Genomic DNA, 16,142 nt, shown 5'->3' with positions numbered 1-16,142 from the left:
TTATGTCTCCTGCATTGGCAGGTGAGTTCTTCATCACTAGCACCACCTGGGAAGCCCCTACGAAGTGCTTATACCTTCATAATCCAAATCCTTACCGAGGATGGCAGCTCAACATTTTTATGCAGCATCCCAGGACTCCCAAAGGAGGTAGGGGGAAAGATTAGGAGAAAACAAGGTGGAGGGCTTCCCTGGTGGCGCAGTGGTAAATAATCCACCTGTCAATGCAGGAGACATGGGTTTGATCCCTGCTCCAGGAAGATCCCACATACTGTGCAGTAACTGAACCTGCGTACCAAAACTATTGAGCCTGTGTTCTAGAGCCGGGGAACCACAACTACTGAGCCCTCGTGCTCCAACTCCAGAAGCCCCTGTGCCCTAGAGATTGCGCTCAGCAACAAGACAAGCCACCACAACGAGAAGACTGCACAGCGCAACTAGAGAGTGGCCCCTACTCGACACAAGTAGAGGAATGCCTGCTCAGCAATGAAGACCCAGCACAGCCATAAATAAGTAAATAAATCATCTTTTAATTATTAAAAAAACAGGTGGAAATTATATCTTTTCTAATCCAATTTAGAAAGTTAAAGTAAAATTGCTTCCTTTGCCTTCTATTTGTGGAGGCAGTCACAAAGTTCTACCCAGTGTCAAGAAGGAACATGGACTCTATTTTTTTTTTTGATAGGAAATGTGCCAAAGAATTTCCAGACAAAACAATAGGCTTTTCAATAGTCCAGAGAGATGATGATGGTCTAGACTATGGTCAAGGAAGGGGTTAAGTTCTGTAGAGACTTTTTTATTTTTTTAGTAAGTGGTGGTGATTCTTATAGTTTCTCATCACAGCTTTTATTTATTTAATTTTTTTGGTTGCGCTGGGTCTACTTTGCTGCACGCTGGCTTTCTCTAGTACGCAGGCTTCTTATTGCGGTGACTTCTCTTGTTGTAGAGCATGGGCTCTAAGCGCACAGGCTGCAGTAGTTGCAGCAGGCAGGCTCAGTAGTTGTGGCTCAAAGGCTTAGTCACTCTGCTGCCTGTGGAATCTTCCCCAACCAGGGATCGAACCCAAGTCCCCTGTATCTGCAGGTGGGTTCCTATCCACTGTACGACCAGGGAAGTCCCTGAAGAGATTATAAAGGTAGAGATGATATGACTTGCTGGTCAACTGATTGTGAGAATCAATGACAGCTCTGAGGCTTCTGACTTGAGCAGGTGGAAGGATGGAGCTGAGAGCCAGGGAGGAGCAGGTTTATGCAAGGATTAAGACCTATGGAGTTTGAGATATTTCTTAGAACTTTTTGTGTGGATGATGAGCAAGTCATGGGATATAGGAACCTAAGGTTCTAGGCTGAAGATAGAAATTGGTTGTAGTACTTGGGTTTCACAATTTGTACGACTTTGTACAGTTCAAAGTCGTCTATCAGAACAGAGATGAGGTTCGGAACCATGAAGCTAGATGAGAGCACCTGGGACTGATTGTAGATAGAAAAGTCAAGGCCTGGGACACCAAAGTGACAGGTGTGAGGCACAATGAGGCACAACCAGATTGGTGAGGAGAAGGCTGGGGTTCTGGAAGCTAGGCAAGGAAGTGCTTCAAAGAGTGAGTGGGGATCAGCACACTTGATGCTGCTGCTGGGTCAAGCAGGATGTGGAGGCCTGACCATTGTCTAACACTCTAATGACTACAAGCTTCACACCCAGAGAACAGTTCCTTTGGTCTCATCTGAGACAGGAGGACCCATTACTGAGGTGAAAGTCAGATAAAGTGAGCCCCAGTCTTGCCCAGAACCCCTCTCCTGCCCTCAAAGATGAAACCAAAAGAGACTTGGCTTCAGTGGTCAGAAACAAGAATTAAGCAGTGCAGAGCAGAGCTAGTGTGGGGGAGGGGGGGGGTACAGGGAGCTATTTCCCTAAATTAGCAAGACCCTTGGCCTTTTCAAACAACTTCTTTTTCGGAGACAACCTGTAATCTGAAAAAATTTTTTTTATTAAGAAAAATAGAGTCTGTACAATTCAAAGTCATCTGGCCTCAAGAGAGGCTCCTTCCCTCCTCAGCCGCAGCCTTGGGGATCCGGGGGGGGCGACCTGGCTGGAGGAGACCAAGACTCTGGGTCTTCAGGGTGGCCCAGCAGGCAGGCTATTTGGGTATCCACTTTCCTGGAAAAAGGACAGTGGGGTAGAGGTTGAGGTATTTGCTCAGGATTAGGATCTGGGGTATTAGTATGTTCTTGGAAAGGGGTTCAGGAGAGGTGGGCACCACATGGCAGTCTCAGAATTCAGGGGCCGGCTGTGTTAAATCCTGGCGATGGTCACCTTTTTTGCCGCCGCAGCGCTGTCCTTTGAATCCTTAGCACCTGCAGTATAGGGTCGTCCTGGAACTCGCTGCCATCGGAGTCTAAGCGGGAAAGGAGCAAGATTCAAGGGGCCGGACTCATAGCGTAATGGACTGCCATTCAGAACACGGCAGCCACGCGCAGCGTGCACGCCTGCTCACCTTCGGCAGCCTGCAGAAGTCTGGCAGCCTGGGAGAGCAGGTCTTCTGAGGGGGCGTGGCCAGCAGAGGGTGAGGGCGTGGCTACCACCTCAAGAGACCCCGCCTCGAACGGAGGGGGCGGGGTCTTAACACAAGTGGAAACCACCTCAGCTGGAGGAGGCAGGATCTTCGGCTGCAGACACTTGACTTCAGCCAAGGGAGTGTCTTTGTCCTTCCTAAGCACCGATCCCGCTAGGGGGAGCAGGGTCTTGGCATTCCGAGACCCCGCCTTAGACCGACCCTGTGATTCAGATACAAGAGCCGTGACCTCTGAGCGAGGGGTCAGAGCATGTGTGGCCTTGGCTTTCCGAGGTTCAGCCTCGTGTGGAGGCGGGCCCTCAAGCCGGGGGGGCGTGTCCTCCAGGCTGTCCGGAAACAGCCGAGCTGTCACCACCTGGCCCAGCGCGCTTCTGAGCTGCGGGCCAGGGCCCTCGTGCTCATCCGCGGCCATGACTCGCCCTGAAGACTCCCGGCGTTGGGCTCTCCTTCTCCGAGGCTTGGAGGTCTGCTTCTCGAGCTCCTCTGGGCTGCTTGGTGCAGGGATGGGGGGCTCCTGGGGGGCTGCAGGGGTCGTGGGTGTGGAGGCACGGGGCGCGGGGGCTGAGGCTGGAGGGGCAGGAGTGGAGGCCGGGGGCGCTGGGGTGGAGGCCGGGAATGTTGGAGGGATGACCCCAAGAGATATCCAGGGACTGGGCTGTGGGGTCCAGAAGAATCCATGGGGACTGGGACCCCAAAAGATGTGTGGAGAGAATCCTGGGGGAATAGGAGGCCTCTCCATGCGGAAAGCTTCCTGGAGACCAGGCGGAACCACACTGCCCCAAAGTGGGTTGGAGTTAGACTGGGTTCCCAGGGAACCAAGGGTCTCTGCAGCGGGAGGAGATGTCTGTGGACAGATGGGGGAAGGGACCTGAGAGGGAGAGAAATAGTAGAGAGTCCTCAGTCCCCCTCAGCCTCCCCCTTCCTCCAACTTCCCTTAGGATCCTCCCTCCACCCCCCCCCCCACTCAGGCTCCTCTCTCCTCCATCTCACCGAGGTGGTGAGGGCAGGGGTCTGCGGCAGCACCCAGGTTCCGTCACCCTGGCTTCTTCGAGCTTGTTCAAGTTTCCGCCGCTGCCGCCACTGGTACAGAATGTCATCCTCTGGCCGCAGGGGTGCCTGGGAGGAGGCCGGGGCAGGAGTAGGGATGGGGGCAGGTGCTGGGGTTGCTGTGGAGGAAGTAGAGGGAAGAGGGGTAAGGCAGGGCCTGGGGTAATGAGCAAGGATAGCCTAGCACACACCCTTTGAGTACCAGGTTATTCAGACAGGCTCTCCAGATACTGTCCCAAGTCCCCTGCAGATTGGGAAATGGGGAAAGGGGCAGAATCAGAGAAGAGAGCCCTCATGGGCTTCAACCTGCCATCATTTGATTCTTCATCATCAACAAATATCACTGAGCCCTTACTATGTGCCAGGCACTGTTCTGGACACGGTGGTCACAGCAGGGACCAGGGCAGATCTCACAGAATCTGCTCACATCTCCCCACTTTACCGTCCTCACCTGCCAACCCCATAGCAACTTCCTCCTTGGCTTCCCTTCTCTCCAATCCTCCCAAACTGCCTCCATCCACAGTCCAGGGAGCCTGAACACCTGAGTCAGGTCAGGGCCCTCCTGATTTAGAATCTTCCCTGGGCTGCACCTCTCTCCTGGTAAAAAGCATGTCTTTGCACTTGTGGTTCCCTTTGCCTGGAAGGCTCTTCAGTTATGCATCCACAGGGTTAACTCCAAGTCCTTCAGGTATTTGCCCAAGTACCACCTTCTTCATGAGGCCATCCCAGGCTGCCCTATTCAAAATTGCAATAGCCCAGCCTTACTACCCTCCATCCTCTTTCCTGTTCCATTTTCCTCCTTAGCACCTTAGCATCTTCTAACTACTAAAGATCACACTTGTTTGCTTATTCATTGTTCATCTCTCCCTCCACAATGCTGGCTACACAAGGACAGCAGTTTTTATCTGCCAGGCTGTTACCATATTCCCAGTGTCAAGAATAGGGCCTGGTGCTCGCTTCGGCAGCACATATACTAAAATTGGAACGATACAGAGAAGATTAGCATGGCCCCTGCGCAAGGATGACACGCAAATTCATGAAGCGTTCCATATTTAAAAAAAAAAAAAGAAGAATAGGGCCTGGTGTCAGTATATGTGGCATAAAGGCAAAATGGAAAATAAATATATGCAAAATTGTGCTCCATCCCAGTGCCCAGCACCGTGCTGGGGATACAGCAGTGACTAAGGGCAGAGTCACCACCTATCCTCAGGCCTGTGGGACAAAGGGACATCATTTCCCATCACCCAGGGCATCATTGCATGAGTCATGATCAGTATGGCTACCATTCTCTCTCAGAAGCCCTACCTACTAACGCTGCACAGAGAAGGGGAAGCGGGGTAGGGGACAGCATCCGGGACCTCTCCTCCCCTCCCCTTTATATCCTGTGATTCTATTTCCAGACCTGGCCACTTCCCTCTACTCTGCTCCTCAGGCTTTGGCCCAAGCCAAACTACCAGAGTCTGTCTCTCACCAGGTACTCATAGCAGCCACAGGGAGTTTGCTAACACCTGGTAAAGCTCTTGTCCCTGCCTTGCTCACAACCCTCCTGTGGCTCCCCAGTAGATCATGACCAAATGCCTCACATGGCTATGCAGCCCCATGTAATCTGACCCCTGCCAATATCTTCCACCTTATCTCACACTACCCTTACCCCTGGTTCTTGCCTTTTCTTATTCATTATCTGCATTGTGCTCCCTCCCACCTCAGGTCCTTTGTACAGGCTACAGGGTTATAGTCCTCACTTTCATCATTCAGGTCTCCACTTAGATAGCACCTCTTCCAGGAAGGCCTTCTCTGATGTCCCAGTATCACAAGTCTCTCCTGCATGACCCTCATTTCTACTTATATTTGTTTGTGGAGTTATGCAGGTATTCTGTGCCCCACACTCACTATTCTGTGAGGACCATGAAGGTGAGACCGTGTATGGTTGGTTCACTAAGGAATCCCCAATCTCGAGCACAGGCTTCACACACAACATATATTCAATGTGTGTTACATAAAAGAATACATACATTTACTCTGCAAAAAACTTATGAAGTATGTAGTAGGTTTATCCCTATTTTACAGATGAGGAAACTGAGGATCAGGAAGGAGAAGTGAATAAAAAGAGAAGCTTGGAAGGATCAAAGAATCAGGGGAGGGCTTGGGAAAGATCACTCAACACGCACAAACAGCACTCTGTTCTCTCTGCTTGCCTGTCCCCACTCATTGGAGTCCCATGAGATATGGAGAGAATCTTTCCGGGCTACCACTGCATCCCAGGAACTGGGGCACAGAGTAATAGTAACAACAGTGATGACAGAAATAGTAACCCACATCTTTAACCCAACCTCTGAAATCTTGGGGGCAGAAATTTGAGAGTTCAACACTTTGCATGTTTTAGTAAAGTTGCTAGGTAGGGTTGACAGGAGTCTGGGCCAGAACATCAGACTCAAACACACTGGTATATAGTTGAACAGTGTGAAATTGCCATTATTCAACCATTTTTTACTTACAAAGACAAAAATTTCGTAAGATTCATAGTAGTATGAATATTTACTCCCTGACTTCAGACTATACTACAAAGCCACAGTAATCAAAACATTATAGTACTGGCAAAAAAATAGGCACAGATGAATAGAATAGATCAAATCACCCAGAAATGAACCCACACACTTATGGTCAGTTAATCTACAACAAAGGAGGCAAAAATATATAATGGAGAAAAGACAGTTTCTTCAATAAGTGTTGCTAGGAAAACTGGACAGCTACATGTAAAAGAATATTAGAACATTTTCTCCCACCACATACAAAAATAAACTCAAGATGGATTAAAGACCTAAATGTAAGATCTGAGCCATAAAACTCCTAGAAGAAAACATAGGTACGGCAATATTTTTGTAGATCTATCTCCTAAGGCAAAGGAAACAAACACACAAATAAATGAATGGGACCCAGTTAAACTTAAAAGTTTTTGTATAGCAAAGGAAACAATCAACAAAACAAAAAGACAACCTATTGAATGGGAGAAAACATTTGCAAGTGATATGACTGACAAGGGATTAATAGCTCATACAACTTAACATAAAAAAAAAAAAAAACGTAATTAAAAGATGGGTAGAATCTGCCTGAGGACAACTGAGGCCACTTCCTGGGTGCCTGGCCTCGCTGCCCAGCAGCCTCCAATGGCAAGCAGCCCTGCCCATGGTCCCTTGCTTTCTATGGGGCTTGTGGCCATGGTGGGGTGGGGGGTGGTTGGTGCAGGTGGAAGCAGGTTCACATCTGGAGAAGCACTAGACAACCCCCCCACCTCACTTTGTATTCCTCCTCTTACTCTGAGCTATGACTAACTTTAGCCCTGTACATATGGCAGCTCTTCTGATGCAGAGACTATTTTATCAATGTCAGCGCCATCCCCATAGGATGACTCCATGGGTGTTTCCAGACTCAGGCCCTGACGGACAAAATAAAAATGTTTTGTTTTTTTTAAAAAAAAAAAAAAAAGATGGGCCGAAGACCTGAACAGACACTTTTCCAAATAAGACAGATGGCCAACAGGCACATTAAAAGATGTTCAACATTACTACTCATCAGAGAAATGCAAATCAAAACCACAATGAGATAATCACCTCACATCTGTCAAAATGACTATCATAAAAAAGACCACAAATAACAAATGTTGGCAAAGATGTGGAGAAAAGGGAACCCTTGTGCAGTGTTTATGGGAATGTGTTTAAATCCGTACAGCTCCTATGGAAAACAGCATGGAGAGTCCTCAAAAAACTAAAAATAGAACTATGATACAATCCAGCAATTCCACTCCTGGGTATATATCTGAAGAAAATTAAAACAGTAATTTGGAAAGATACATGCACCCCAACAGCAGCATTATTTACAACAGCCAAAATACAGAAGCAACTTTGGTATTCATTAACAGATGAATGGATAAAGAAGATGTGGTATATATATACAATGGAATATTACTCATCCATTAAAAAAGAATGAAATTCTACCATTTGCAACAACAAAAATGGTTCTTTTCTGAGGGTGGGGGGAAGATATTATGCTTAGTGAAATAAGTCAGACAGAGAAAGATGAATACCATATTTTATCACTTATATGTAGAACTGAAAGAATAAAACAAATGAATATAACAAAACAAACTGACTCACAGATATAGGGAACAAACTAGTGGTTAGGCAAGAGGCAAGCAGGGGAGGGGTGGGATAGGGACAAGGGATAAGAGATAAAAACTACTGTGTAGAAATAAATAGGCTACAAAGATATATTGTGGAGCACAGGGAAGATAGCCAATATTTCAGAATACAGAGTTGGCCAAAAAATTTGTTTGGTTTTAAGTGAAAATAAAAGAGAATAATGTATTCACTAACCAAATGAACTTTTTGGCTAATCTAATAACGTTAAGAGCTTCCCTGGTGGCCAAGTGATAAAGAATTTGCCTGCAACGCAGGAGACATGGATTCTATTCCTGAGTTGGGAAGATCCCCTGGAGAAGGAAATGGTAACCCACTCCAGTATTCTTGCCTGGGAAATCCCATGGGCAGAAGAACCTGGTGGGCTACAGCTGGACACTAAATCACCATCTCCACAAATAACTTCAAATGGAGTATAATCTATAAACATTTGAATTACTATGTCATCCACCTTAAACTAATAGAATATTGTCAATCAACTATGCCTCAATAAAAAAGGATGACTTCATCCTAAATGAGATAGATATATAAATACTCTTCATATTGTTTAGGTAAAATTTTGCTGCCAAATCAGCTATGGTGCCAAATTTGCAACAAGCCTTCTGATTTTGGAGCTTTGTGTTCAGAACTGCAGACAGGATGCAGAGAGAGAAATTGCATACTCATGGGAGCTACTGTGTATGCTTTCTTAATTTTTTTGGCCATGGCTCATAGCATGCAGGATCTCAGTTCCCTGATCAGGGATTGAAACCGCACCCCCTGCATTGGCAGTGTGGAGTCTTAACCACTTGACCATCAGGGAAGTCCTCCCATGATAGGTATTGTTAACAGAGTCATGCTACGTGCTCCACGCATTCACCAACTCTTTTTAATCCTCATGACACCTATGGCAGGGGAATACAGTTATCCCTGTCTTACAGTTGGGTCAACAAGGCGCAGAGAAGCCCAAGGTCACAGCGCTATAAGTTGAAAAGTTGGAATTTGCACCCAGACTGCCCTCATCCTCGCCTCCCAGAACTTACCTTGTGCCTTGAGGTCAGGGTCCTTGATGGAGTCAGGAGTGAAGGTCATGGAGAAGGGAGAGAGGCCATCAGAGCTGACGGGGAATGAGGAGCTGCCGCCATCGCTGGGGCTGAGGGAGGAGGTGGAGGAGATGGAGGCCTTGCTGGAGGGAGAAGGCAGAAGTGAGGCCACAGGGGTCTCAGAGGCAGCGGCCTGGGCTGGGAGAGGAAGGACTGGGGAGGATGATGCAGGCAGGGGAGGCACCTGCGTTTGAGCAGCCTGGCAGCTCTGCTTTGCAAGCTCAGTGTCTCCAAGTCCAGCAGGGATGAGTTCCATGTGTTGAGACTCTGTGAGGTGAGAGGGGTCAGAGGCCAGCCCCCATCGCAAAGGCTTCTGGGAAAGGGGCTCTGGACAGAGGGCCTGAATGCAGGTCTACCTTCCACCTGGCACCCTCACATGCTGGCTGACAATCTGCTCCTCCTCTTTAGGGAAGACAGACCAGGTTTCCCTCTGTGGATCCATAACACTCCATGCAGTCACTGTTATAGCAGAAGGGTTGACCCTACCTTCCCAATCAGGCCTGGCTAGTCACAGTGTTCTGTCCGCCAGTCCACAGTGCCTGGCTCACAGAGATGAGCGAACTAGAGTAAGTCCTGGGGCTTTGGATGGAGCTATTGGAAAAGTTTTTCTTTTCACTGGAGTAATCAAGTATATCAGATGCCTACAGCTACTGGAGACATCTTAGCTATTTTGAGGGGAAATCCTACCTGAGATTGAACCAAACAAGGAGGAACTGAAAGCCATTCGAGTTGAGTTCCTCCCAATATTGTTCAATCACCTGGATTCAGCTATGCTCAAAAGCATCTAGTTTTGGATTTCTTGATTGCACTAACAAAGCCTCCCTTTTTCGCTTAGGCTTCCTTGAATTGGGGGTTGACTCTAATGCAAACTACATGTTTGGTTTTTTTCCTTCTTTTTTGGCTGAGCCATGAAGCGGCATATAGGATCTAATTTCCTGACCAAGGGTCGAACCTGCGCACCCTGCATTGGAAGTGGAGAGTCTTAACCACTAGATCACCAGGGAATTTCTGACTCTAGTTCTACCTCAGGGTTGGTGCTATCAGTCCAGGCATGGAGGGAAAGAAGTGGGTGGCAGTGTCACCTGCTTTATTTCCTGAAGGGGTGCCACAGCCTTAGCCTTCGATGCACTGGCCATCTTAGCATGAGTCAGGACTGCTCTGTTGGGTCTTCCTTCTGGTTCACTGGCTCCTGCTGAGATGCCCCAGTTGATTTAGTAGGGGGCAGGCAGAGGAGCTGCTGGGGGTATTGCTCAAGAGGAGATGAGACTGAAGCAGGTACCTGCTGCAAGTTGACTTGCAGGGGCTGAGGATTCAGGCCACAGCCACCAAAAGTCAGCTGGAGTTGGGCCTGCAGACTGGCGTTCTTCTCGGCTTGTGGGCTGAGCCTGTCGGAACCGGTTTATGTACCTGTGAGCATCAGAGAATTGGGAGGTGGGTGGGATGAGAAGCACCCAATAATAATAACAATAATAATCACAATAGTCAGTGTACATGTAGCACCACAGCAACACTTGGTAGTTGATCCTCCGCATCTGTTCTCCTTTCTTCTACAGTAATGCAATATTATGTAAGATGATATAACCCTGGGCACATAGACACTCTTCTATAAATACATTTGCCAGATGCCCTTGCCGCTTTATGGCCATGTATATTCCTGACCAAAAGATGCAATTCTGGAAAGTGGATGTGGCTGGGAGCCATTATGGGCCATGAAGGAAAGGCTAACAGCCTAGGGAAGGGAGAGCGACAAGAGAGAAGGAAATTGTGTCTCTGACACCTCAGTTAGGGGCTGCCATATCAGCCCTGGTTGCTTCTGCCTGGACTGTTAGGCGAGGGAGACATATTGATAAACACTCTTGTTTAAGGCACGATTCATTTGGGACTCCTTGTTATAGCAGCTGAACTTGGATCCTACAAATCCAAGTGCTATGTGGCTCACTATTGTTTGTTAACAGATGTAGTACTGACAGTAATTCATTGAAAACTTAAAACAGATCCAGAACATGTGTGTTATTAATATCCTCAGTTTACAGCTGAAGAAACTGAGGCCAGGATTGTACAGTGATAAAGCCTGGATATGAACCTAGCTTCAGAGCGCTTGGTAACATGAATGAAGCATGGTCCTAAAAGTGCAGCTCTGGCTAGGATGATTATTATGTCTTCCCCCTCGCACTGATCCAAACAATTCTTTTCCCTGAGAGCTACTGGAACTTACTTGGCCACCACGGAGTCCCCACTGTCAGTCACGGTGGGTGGTGGAGAGGCTCTCATCTGGCCCTCAGTGATGCTGGGTGGGGAAGGGGTCCCTGAGCTGGATGGCCAGGATTCCTCAAACAGCTCAGGGGAGCTGGGGCCTGTGGCCAGAGCCTTGGAAGCTTCTGGAAGTCTGGATCTCTGGGATCTGGAAGGGCTCAGGGTCTAAGATAGAGGAGGTGAAGAGAAGAAAAAGTGAGGCTGAGGAGTCATTCCTGTAGGGAAACGAAGACACATACGAAGTCTCAGTCCAGAGGGGCGGAAACACATCCCACAATGGCAACAACTCAGAGTGATTGGAGAGATGACAAGGGATTTAGGTGGTGGAGGACAAGGGCAAGGCCATGGGGAAGAGAGGAGAGGCCGTCTTTTAATCTCTCACCCTCATCTCTCATCACGTCTTCCTTCCCTCTAGTCGTCACTCCCTTGTTACTGGCTGGCACACAGCACTCTCTGTGGGGTGTCCTCACCTGGGGGTGCCAGGTCTGGCTTCAGGATGGCCAGTAGTGGCTTCAAACCACACTACGGTTCCCACGGAATCCTGGAAGAGATGAACTATAATTCCCATGAAGCATCACCGTACATTCAATATAATAAAACTGGAGGCACGATTCCCACCAGTCCTTGGAGCAGTCTCAAAAGAGAACCCGGGAACTGTTGGTTGGTGATTCATAACCCTGGATCCAGTCTAAGAGGAGTCTTTTAAAAATACAGAGGCGTGGTCCTCACCCAAGATCAAAAGAATCAGAATATCTGGAAGGGAAGCTGGGCATCTACATACATCTGTTTCGCAGAGTTCCAGGTGATTCTGAAGTGGAGGTCGGAAGAGCCAAGGCTAAACCCTATCACAGTATATTTCCCATAAGTCCTTGGGACACTAAGGAGAGGGGTAGATGGATTACAATTCCTATAGTCACTGGGCTCCGCCTAAGCAAGACACCGTGACAGTCTGGGAGCAAATTCAAAATTACGAATCTTAATTCCCAAGGTGCCCCCGGACACGTTTAGAGGGGAAAAAAAAAAAAAAAAAGCCCTTAGGGCCACTCAGCGAGCGGAAGGTAAAACGTTATGGAACCCCCGCAGTGGTAAAGTCCAAGGTCGGAGCCGCTTAAGGCTGGGGAGCATCTTGGGAGTTGTAGTTCCAGTACGGTTGAGCACACTTGACTCCGGACCGCAGCAAACCTGATCTTAGGCTGTGTGACTCTCACCCTTGATCCTCCCCAGGCCTCTTGTAATCCATCACCTGAGGTCCATCCTGTAGCTACATCGCCGATTCCGCCTGCTCTGCTCGGTCACGGGACTCACCCGGAGTGCATCTTTGTCGCTTAGCAATACCCTATAACCCCGCCCCTCTCTGGGACTGCCGACGCGGGAAGAGAGCGGTCTCTAAGGCGACCAATGATAGAGAGGAAAATAAAAGTAATTGGACAATGGCCAAAGGGAGATGTCTCACAATTGGCTGTAACGGGAATGAGAGGGCATGTTTGATTGGGGAACGGTAGCGAGCTGCAGTAATTGGCAAGCCCATGGACCAATGGAAAGGATCCGAGGCTGGGCTCGCAGTTAGGAGGAGGTTCCAATGCACTCTCTTTGCTGTAGATGTGTATTCTAACCACTCCCCCTCTTGCTGTCTAAATCTCATCCAGATTCCAATCTAACTACGGATTTTCCCGTTGCAGGGGCCATCAGGGAGCCTAGCCCCTCTCTAACCGCCGTCCCTTCATCAGTCCAGAAGTCTACCAGTCCCCCCCGATTTTCTAACCACTTCCGTCTTGCTCCAGGAGCAGCTGGTTGCTCCAAGTGCCAAGCCTGGGCTCCCGGCCGAGGTGGCTGGATCAAAACGAGCTATTTCGGGCCCCAGCGTGCGGCCCCCGGGGGGCCAGCCTGGACTGTTTTTGCCCGCGCCCCCTGGCTGCTGCTCACCTGGCAGACCCCGCTGTCCTGCGCACCCGAGGCTGAGTCAGACGCACAGAATTAGGCCCGGCTTGACAGGGGTTGGGTCCAGGGCCCTGCTCAAATGGGAATAGGGTCTGTTCTGTGTCCTCCTGACAGCCTGGCCCAGCTACAGCATTCCCTCTACCCAGGAATCTGCTCCCAAGACCGGCATCTGCGTCATCCTCAGAGCACCTTCGGGGCGGGGGTGGATTAAAGGGACTGGGAATTCTTTGGTGGGTTTTTCAGGCTGTAGGTCCCAAACGCCACGCTTGCACCCCACTTTGGCAAGGCTCCGCCTCCTCAGCCTTAGTTTTTCTTTCGGGAAATTAGGGAATGATACCTCGCTGGCATCCAGCAGGCGCTTAATAAATGGCCAAGTCATTGTTGGGCTGTCTAAATAAGGCTCTATTAATGGCCGGCTCTGGCCGCGGTCCCAATGTCCCCGGGCGGCCCGCCGAGGGGCGGACACAGGGCGTATTATAAAGCAGCGGCAGCGCTCGCTGGAGCACTGCGGAGCCTAGGGCGACGGCGGAGCAGGATGGAGATCCCGGTGCCTGTTCAGCCGTCTTGGCTGCGCCGCGCCTCGGCCCCTTTGCCTGGGCTGTCGGCTCCCGGGCGCCTCTTCGACCAGCGCTTCGGCGAGGGGCTGCTGGAGGCCGAGCTGGCTGCGCTCTGCCCTGCCGCGCTGGCCCCCTACTACCTGCGCGCACCCAGCGTGGCGCTGCCTACTGCCCAGGTGCCAGACCTGGGGGAGGGGCGGTAACCCGACTGCTTCCGAGGCTGGGGTACTCGGTCACCCTGAGGGGGGTAAAGGAAAGTCCCTTGACTTTGAGCTGGGTAGAGAGTCCGGCCGGCCACTCAGAGGGGCTTCCGGAGTTCCCTGAGTATGGATTCTCAGAGGTCGTTTTCCTGAATCGGGTGGGAGGGCCCAGTCGGTGTGAGGAGGGTCTCACGTCCCAGAGGAGTGTAAGGGCTGGGTCCCTAATAGGGTGGGGACGCTCACTCTGAAGGGGTGTCTTGGTGATTCTGAAGGAGGCTGGGGACCCATGGAATCTGGGGGAAAGGGGGAGCCCAGTCATTCTGAAAGGCGTGGGGCTCCCAGTGATTCCGGGGGCGGGGGGAGGGAATTTTTTGTTATTCTTGAGGAAGAGAGTTTGGGGACTGTGGGTGGTGACTGTGTGTGTCTCACGGAGAGGCAGAGGGGGAGGGTCCTGCAACTTGAGAAAGGGGGGTCTGGACACTCAGAAGAGGGGGAGGAGTACTAATAACTGCTGAGGGCTCAAGCAATCTCGTAACTCGAGCGGGAGGATAGAAAGAGGACTCTGGAGACTTGGGGAGGAGGCTTCTTGGCGATTTCTGGCGGAGGTGGAGCAGTAAGGGCCCCAGGGGCTGTGAGGGGAAGGGGGCTGAGGAGTCAGTGCCCAGGAGGATACACGGACTACGAGGTTGTTGACTCTGGGGGAGCCGGCAGGCCTCCCCTGTGAGGGCAGCTGTCCCTGACCTTGGAGGGCAAGGGATGGGCCTTCATCACCCTGGATGAGGGGGGAACCCCAGTGGCTACAGGGGGAGGGATGATGCTAGTTATTCTGGGTAAAGAGGTCCTCGGGGGCTAAGAGTGGGAAAGAGGACGCCCCAGTTCCAGAGGCCAGGATAGGCTGAAGGGGAGCCGAGGGGAGGGGCCTTGCTGGGCCCCGGGAGCCGCGCCCCGCCCGATGACCATCAGGTTGTGCGCAGGTATCGACCGACCCCGGGCATTTCTCGGTGCTGCTGGATGTGAAACACTTCTCACCCGAGGAAATTGCCGTCAAGGTGGTTGGTGACCACGTGGAGGTTCATGCGCGCCACGAGGAGCGCCCGGTGAGCCCGCTGGCGGGGGCGGGGCCAGAACGAGTAGGCGGGATCCGCAGGCGGGAGGGGCGGGGCACCTACGGGAACCTGGCGGAGCCTCTCAAGCCTCTCTCCCTCCAGGATGAGCACGGATACATTGCGCGCGAGTTCCACCGCCGCTACCGCTTGCCGCCTGGCGTGGACCCTGCGGCCGTGACGTCCGCGCTGTCCCCCGAGGGCGTCCTTTCCATCCAGGCCGCACCTGCGCCGGCCCAGGCCCCACTGCAGTCGCCGCCCGGGGCGGCTGCCAAGTAGGGGTCAGGGCACACGTGAACCCTGGGAGCCGCCTCAGCGCCCCCGCCCTTTTAAAGCCGACCTGACTCCGCCCAACCAGATGTCCCCAGCGCGCGCCAAGACTATCCGCCCACCCAGTCTGGGATCTGCCTTGAACCTTCCAACCTACTCATCCCTGATAACTTACTTTCCACTGACCCTCCGGTTCTCACACCCTCTCGTACTTTCAAATCTCCAGACACCTCTCTAACTTCCAGACCCTACAAGCACAATCCCTCAGCTAGTCTCTCATCCCCACCAACCCCACTTCGCATATAACCCCACTTCAAACTCCCTATTTCCGTTTGACTTTTCTAAGAAAACATCCCCTCACCCCATTTCAATCCCACCCACCACCAAAGATTATGGTGTAGGCAGCCCTGCCCCCACCCTAGGCCAGTCAAGCATAATCCCCCCTTCTCAGATGTCCAAGACCCTGCGCAGACCTCCTACCCCGGACCATCCTGGCCTGGTCCCCAAGACTGGATCCTTCCCCTCATTCCAACCAGATACACCACTTCTCCTCACCCTCTCCCTTCAACCCATTCTCTAACCTGAAACCTCAGCCAGCCACTCCCGGATCCTTGAACCCCTTTTCTGACCCTACCCGTGTACCCCTATTCTAAGCCAACCAGAACCCTCAGCCTCAAACTGTATAGATACCCATCCCTCCTCCCCAGAGTCTGCAGATATCCCACGCTATCCAGAACTCCTCAGTCACTGTCTTGACCCCCCAAATCTCCAACCACACCACCCCTCCCCTTATTCTCCAAGACCCAACCAAGCAGCCACTTTCTTTAATTCCCTACAATCTTTCTCCCTCCTCAAATTCCCTGATGCCCCATCCCCCCACCTAGGCCCACTCCCCCAATAAATGTGCTAGAGCTATGCCAACTGCTTTATGTC

General features: G+C 50.9%; 2 protein-coding genes and 1 non-coding gene across 10 annotated transcripts; 2 read left to right on the top strand and 1 right to left on the bottom strand.

The window, feature by feature from the left end:
• Nucleotides 1–1,985: 1,985 nt before the first annotated feature.
• PROSER3 (proline and serine rich 3) lies at nt 1,986–12,520 on the bottom strand. 8 transcript variants are annotated; one of them, XM_061139068.1, is made up of 11 exons: nt 12,385–12,520; nt 11,524–11,682; nt 11,104–11,306; nt 10,168–10,295; nt 9,971–10,080; nt 9,073–9,155; nt 8,829–8,971; nt 3,557–3,732; nt 2,489–3,434; nt 2,308–2,389; nt 1,986–2,151 (listed from the first exon to the last, which is right to left on the bottom strand). In XM_061139068.1, exons 2-11 carry the CDS (start codon nt 11,527–11,529, stop codon nt 2,046–2,048), a joined length of 1,983 nt encoding a protein of 660 aa, XP_060995051.1. In that variant the 5' UTR covers nt 11,530–11,682; nt 12,385–12,520; the 3' UTR covers nt 1,986–2,045. The 8 variants fall into 8 exon arrangements, with proteins under 8 accessions (XP_060995051.1, XP_060995049.1, XP_060995050.1 ...); XM_061139066.1 differs by having other exon boundaries at nt 12,350–12,517; XM_061139067.1 differs by lacking the exon at nt 12,385–12,520 and adding an exon at nt 11,871–12,339.
• On the top strand, nt 4,563–4,669 carry LOC133055399 (U6 spliceosomal RNA). The gene has a single exon (XR_009692674.1). It is a non-coding gene; the product is annotated as a U6 spliceosomal RNA (small nuclear RNA).
• Nucleotides 12,521–13,497: 977 nt separating the features above from the next.
• Nucleotides 13,498–16,124, top strand: HSPB6 (heat shock protein family B (small) member 6). Its single transcript, XM_061139060.1, has 3 exons — nt 13,498–13,812; nt 14,811–14,933; nt 15,045–16,124. The coding sequence occupies exons 1-3, from the start codon at nt 13,513–13,515 to the stop codon at nt 15,216–15,218; spliced, it is 597 nt and encodes a 198-aa protein (XP_060995043.1). The 5' UTR covers nt 13,498–13,512; the 3' UTR covers nt 15,219–16,124.
• Nucleotides 16,125–16,142: the final 18 nt, after the last annotated feature.

This window comes from Dama dama, chromosome 4, assembly GCF_033118175.1.
Source record: "Dama dama isolate Ldn47 chromosome 4, ASM3311817v1, whole genome shotgun sequence".
NCBI classification, from domain to species: domain Eukaryota; kingdom Metazoa; phylum Chordata; class Mammalia; order Artiodactyla; family Cervidae; genus Dama; species Dama dama.
Note: the sequence above shows the minus strand (reverse complement) of the source record. Positions and strands in the feature narration are given on the sequence as shown.

Coding starts and splice junctions, on each gene's coding strand:
- PROSER3 (XM_061139068.1), bottom strand. Junction 8,972..9,072: donor GCCAGGCTGCTCAAACGCAG/GTGCCTCCCCTG, acceptor TTCTCCCTCCAG/CAAGGCCTCCATCTCCTCCA. Junction 2,152..2,307: donor GCGCTGCGGCGGCAAAAAAG/GTGACCATCGCC, acceptor TCCTTTTTCCAG/GAAAGTGGATACCCAAATAG.
- HSPB6 (XM_061139060.1), top strand. CDS start 13,513: ATGTCCCCGGGCGGCCCGCCGAGGGGCGGACACAGGGCGTATTATAAA. Junction 13,813..14,810: donor TGGCGCTGCCTACTGCCCAG/GTGCCAGACCTG, acceptor GGTTGTGCGCAG/GTATCGACCGACCCCGGGCA. Junction 14,934..15,044: donor CGCGCCACGAGGAGCGCCCG/GTGAGCCCGCTG, acceptor CTCTCCCTCCAG/GATGAGCACGGATACATTGC.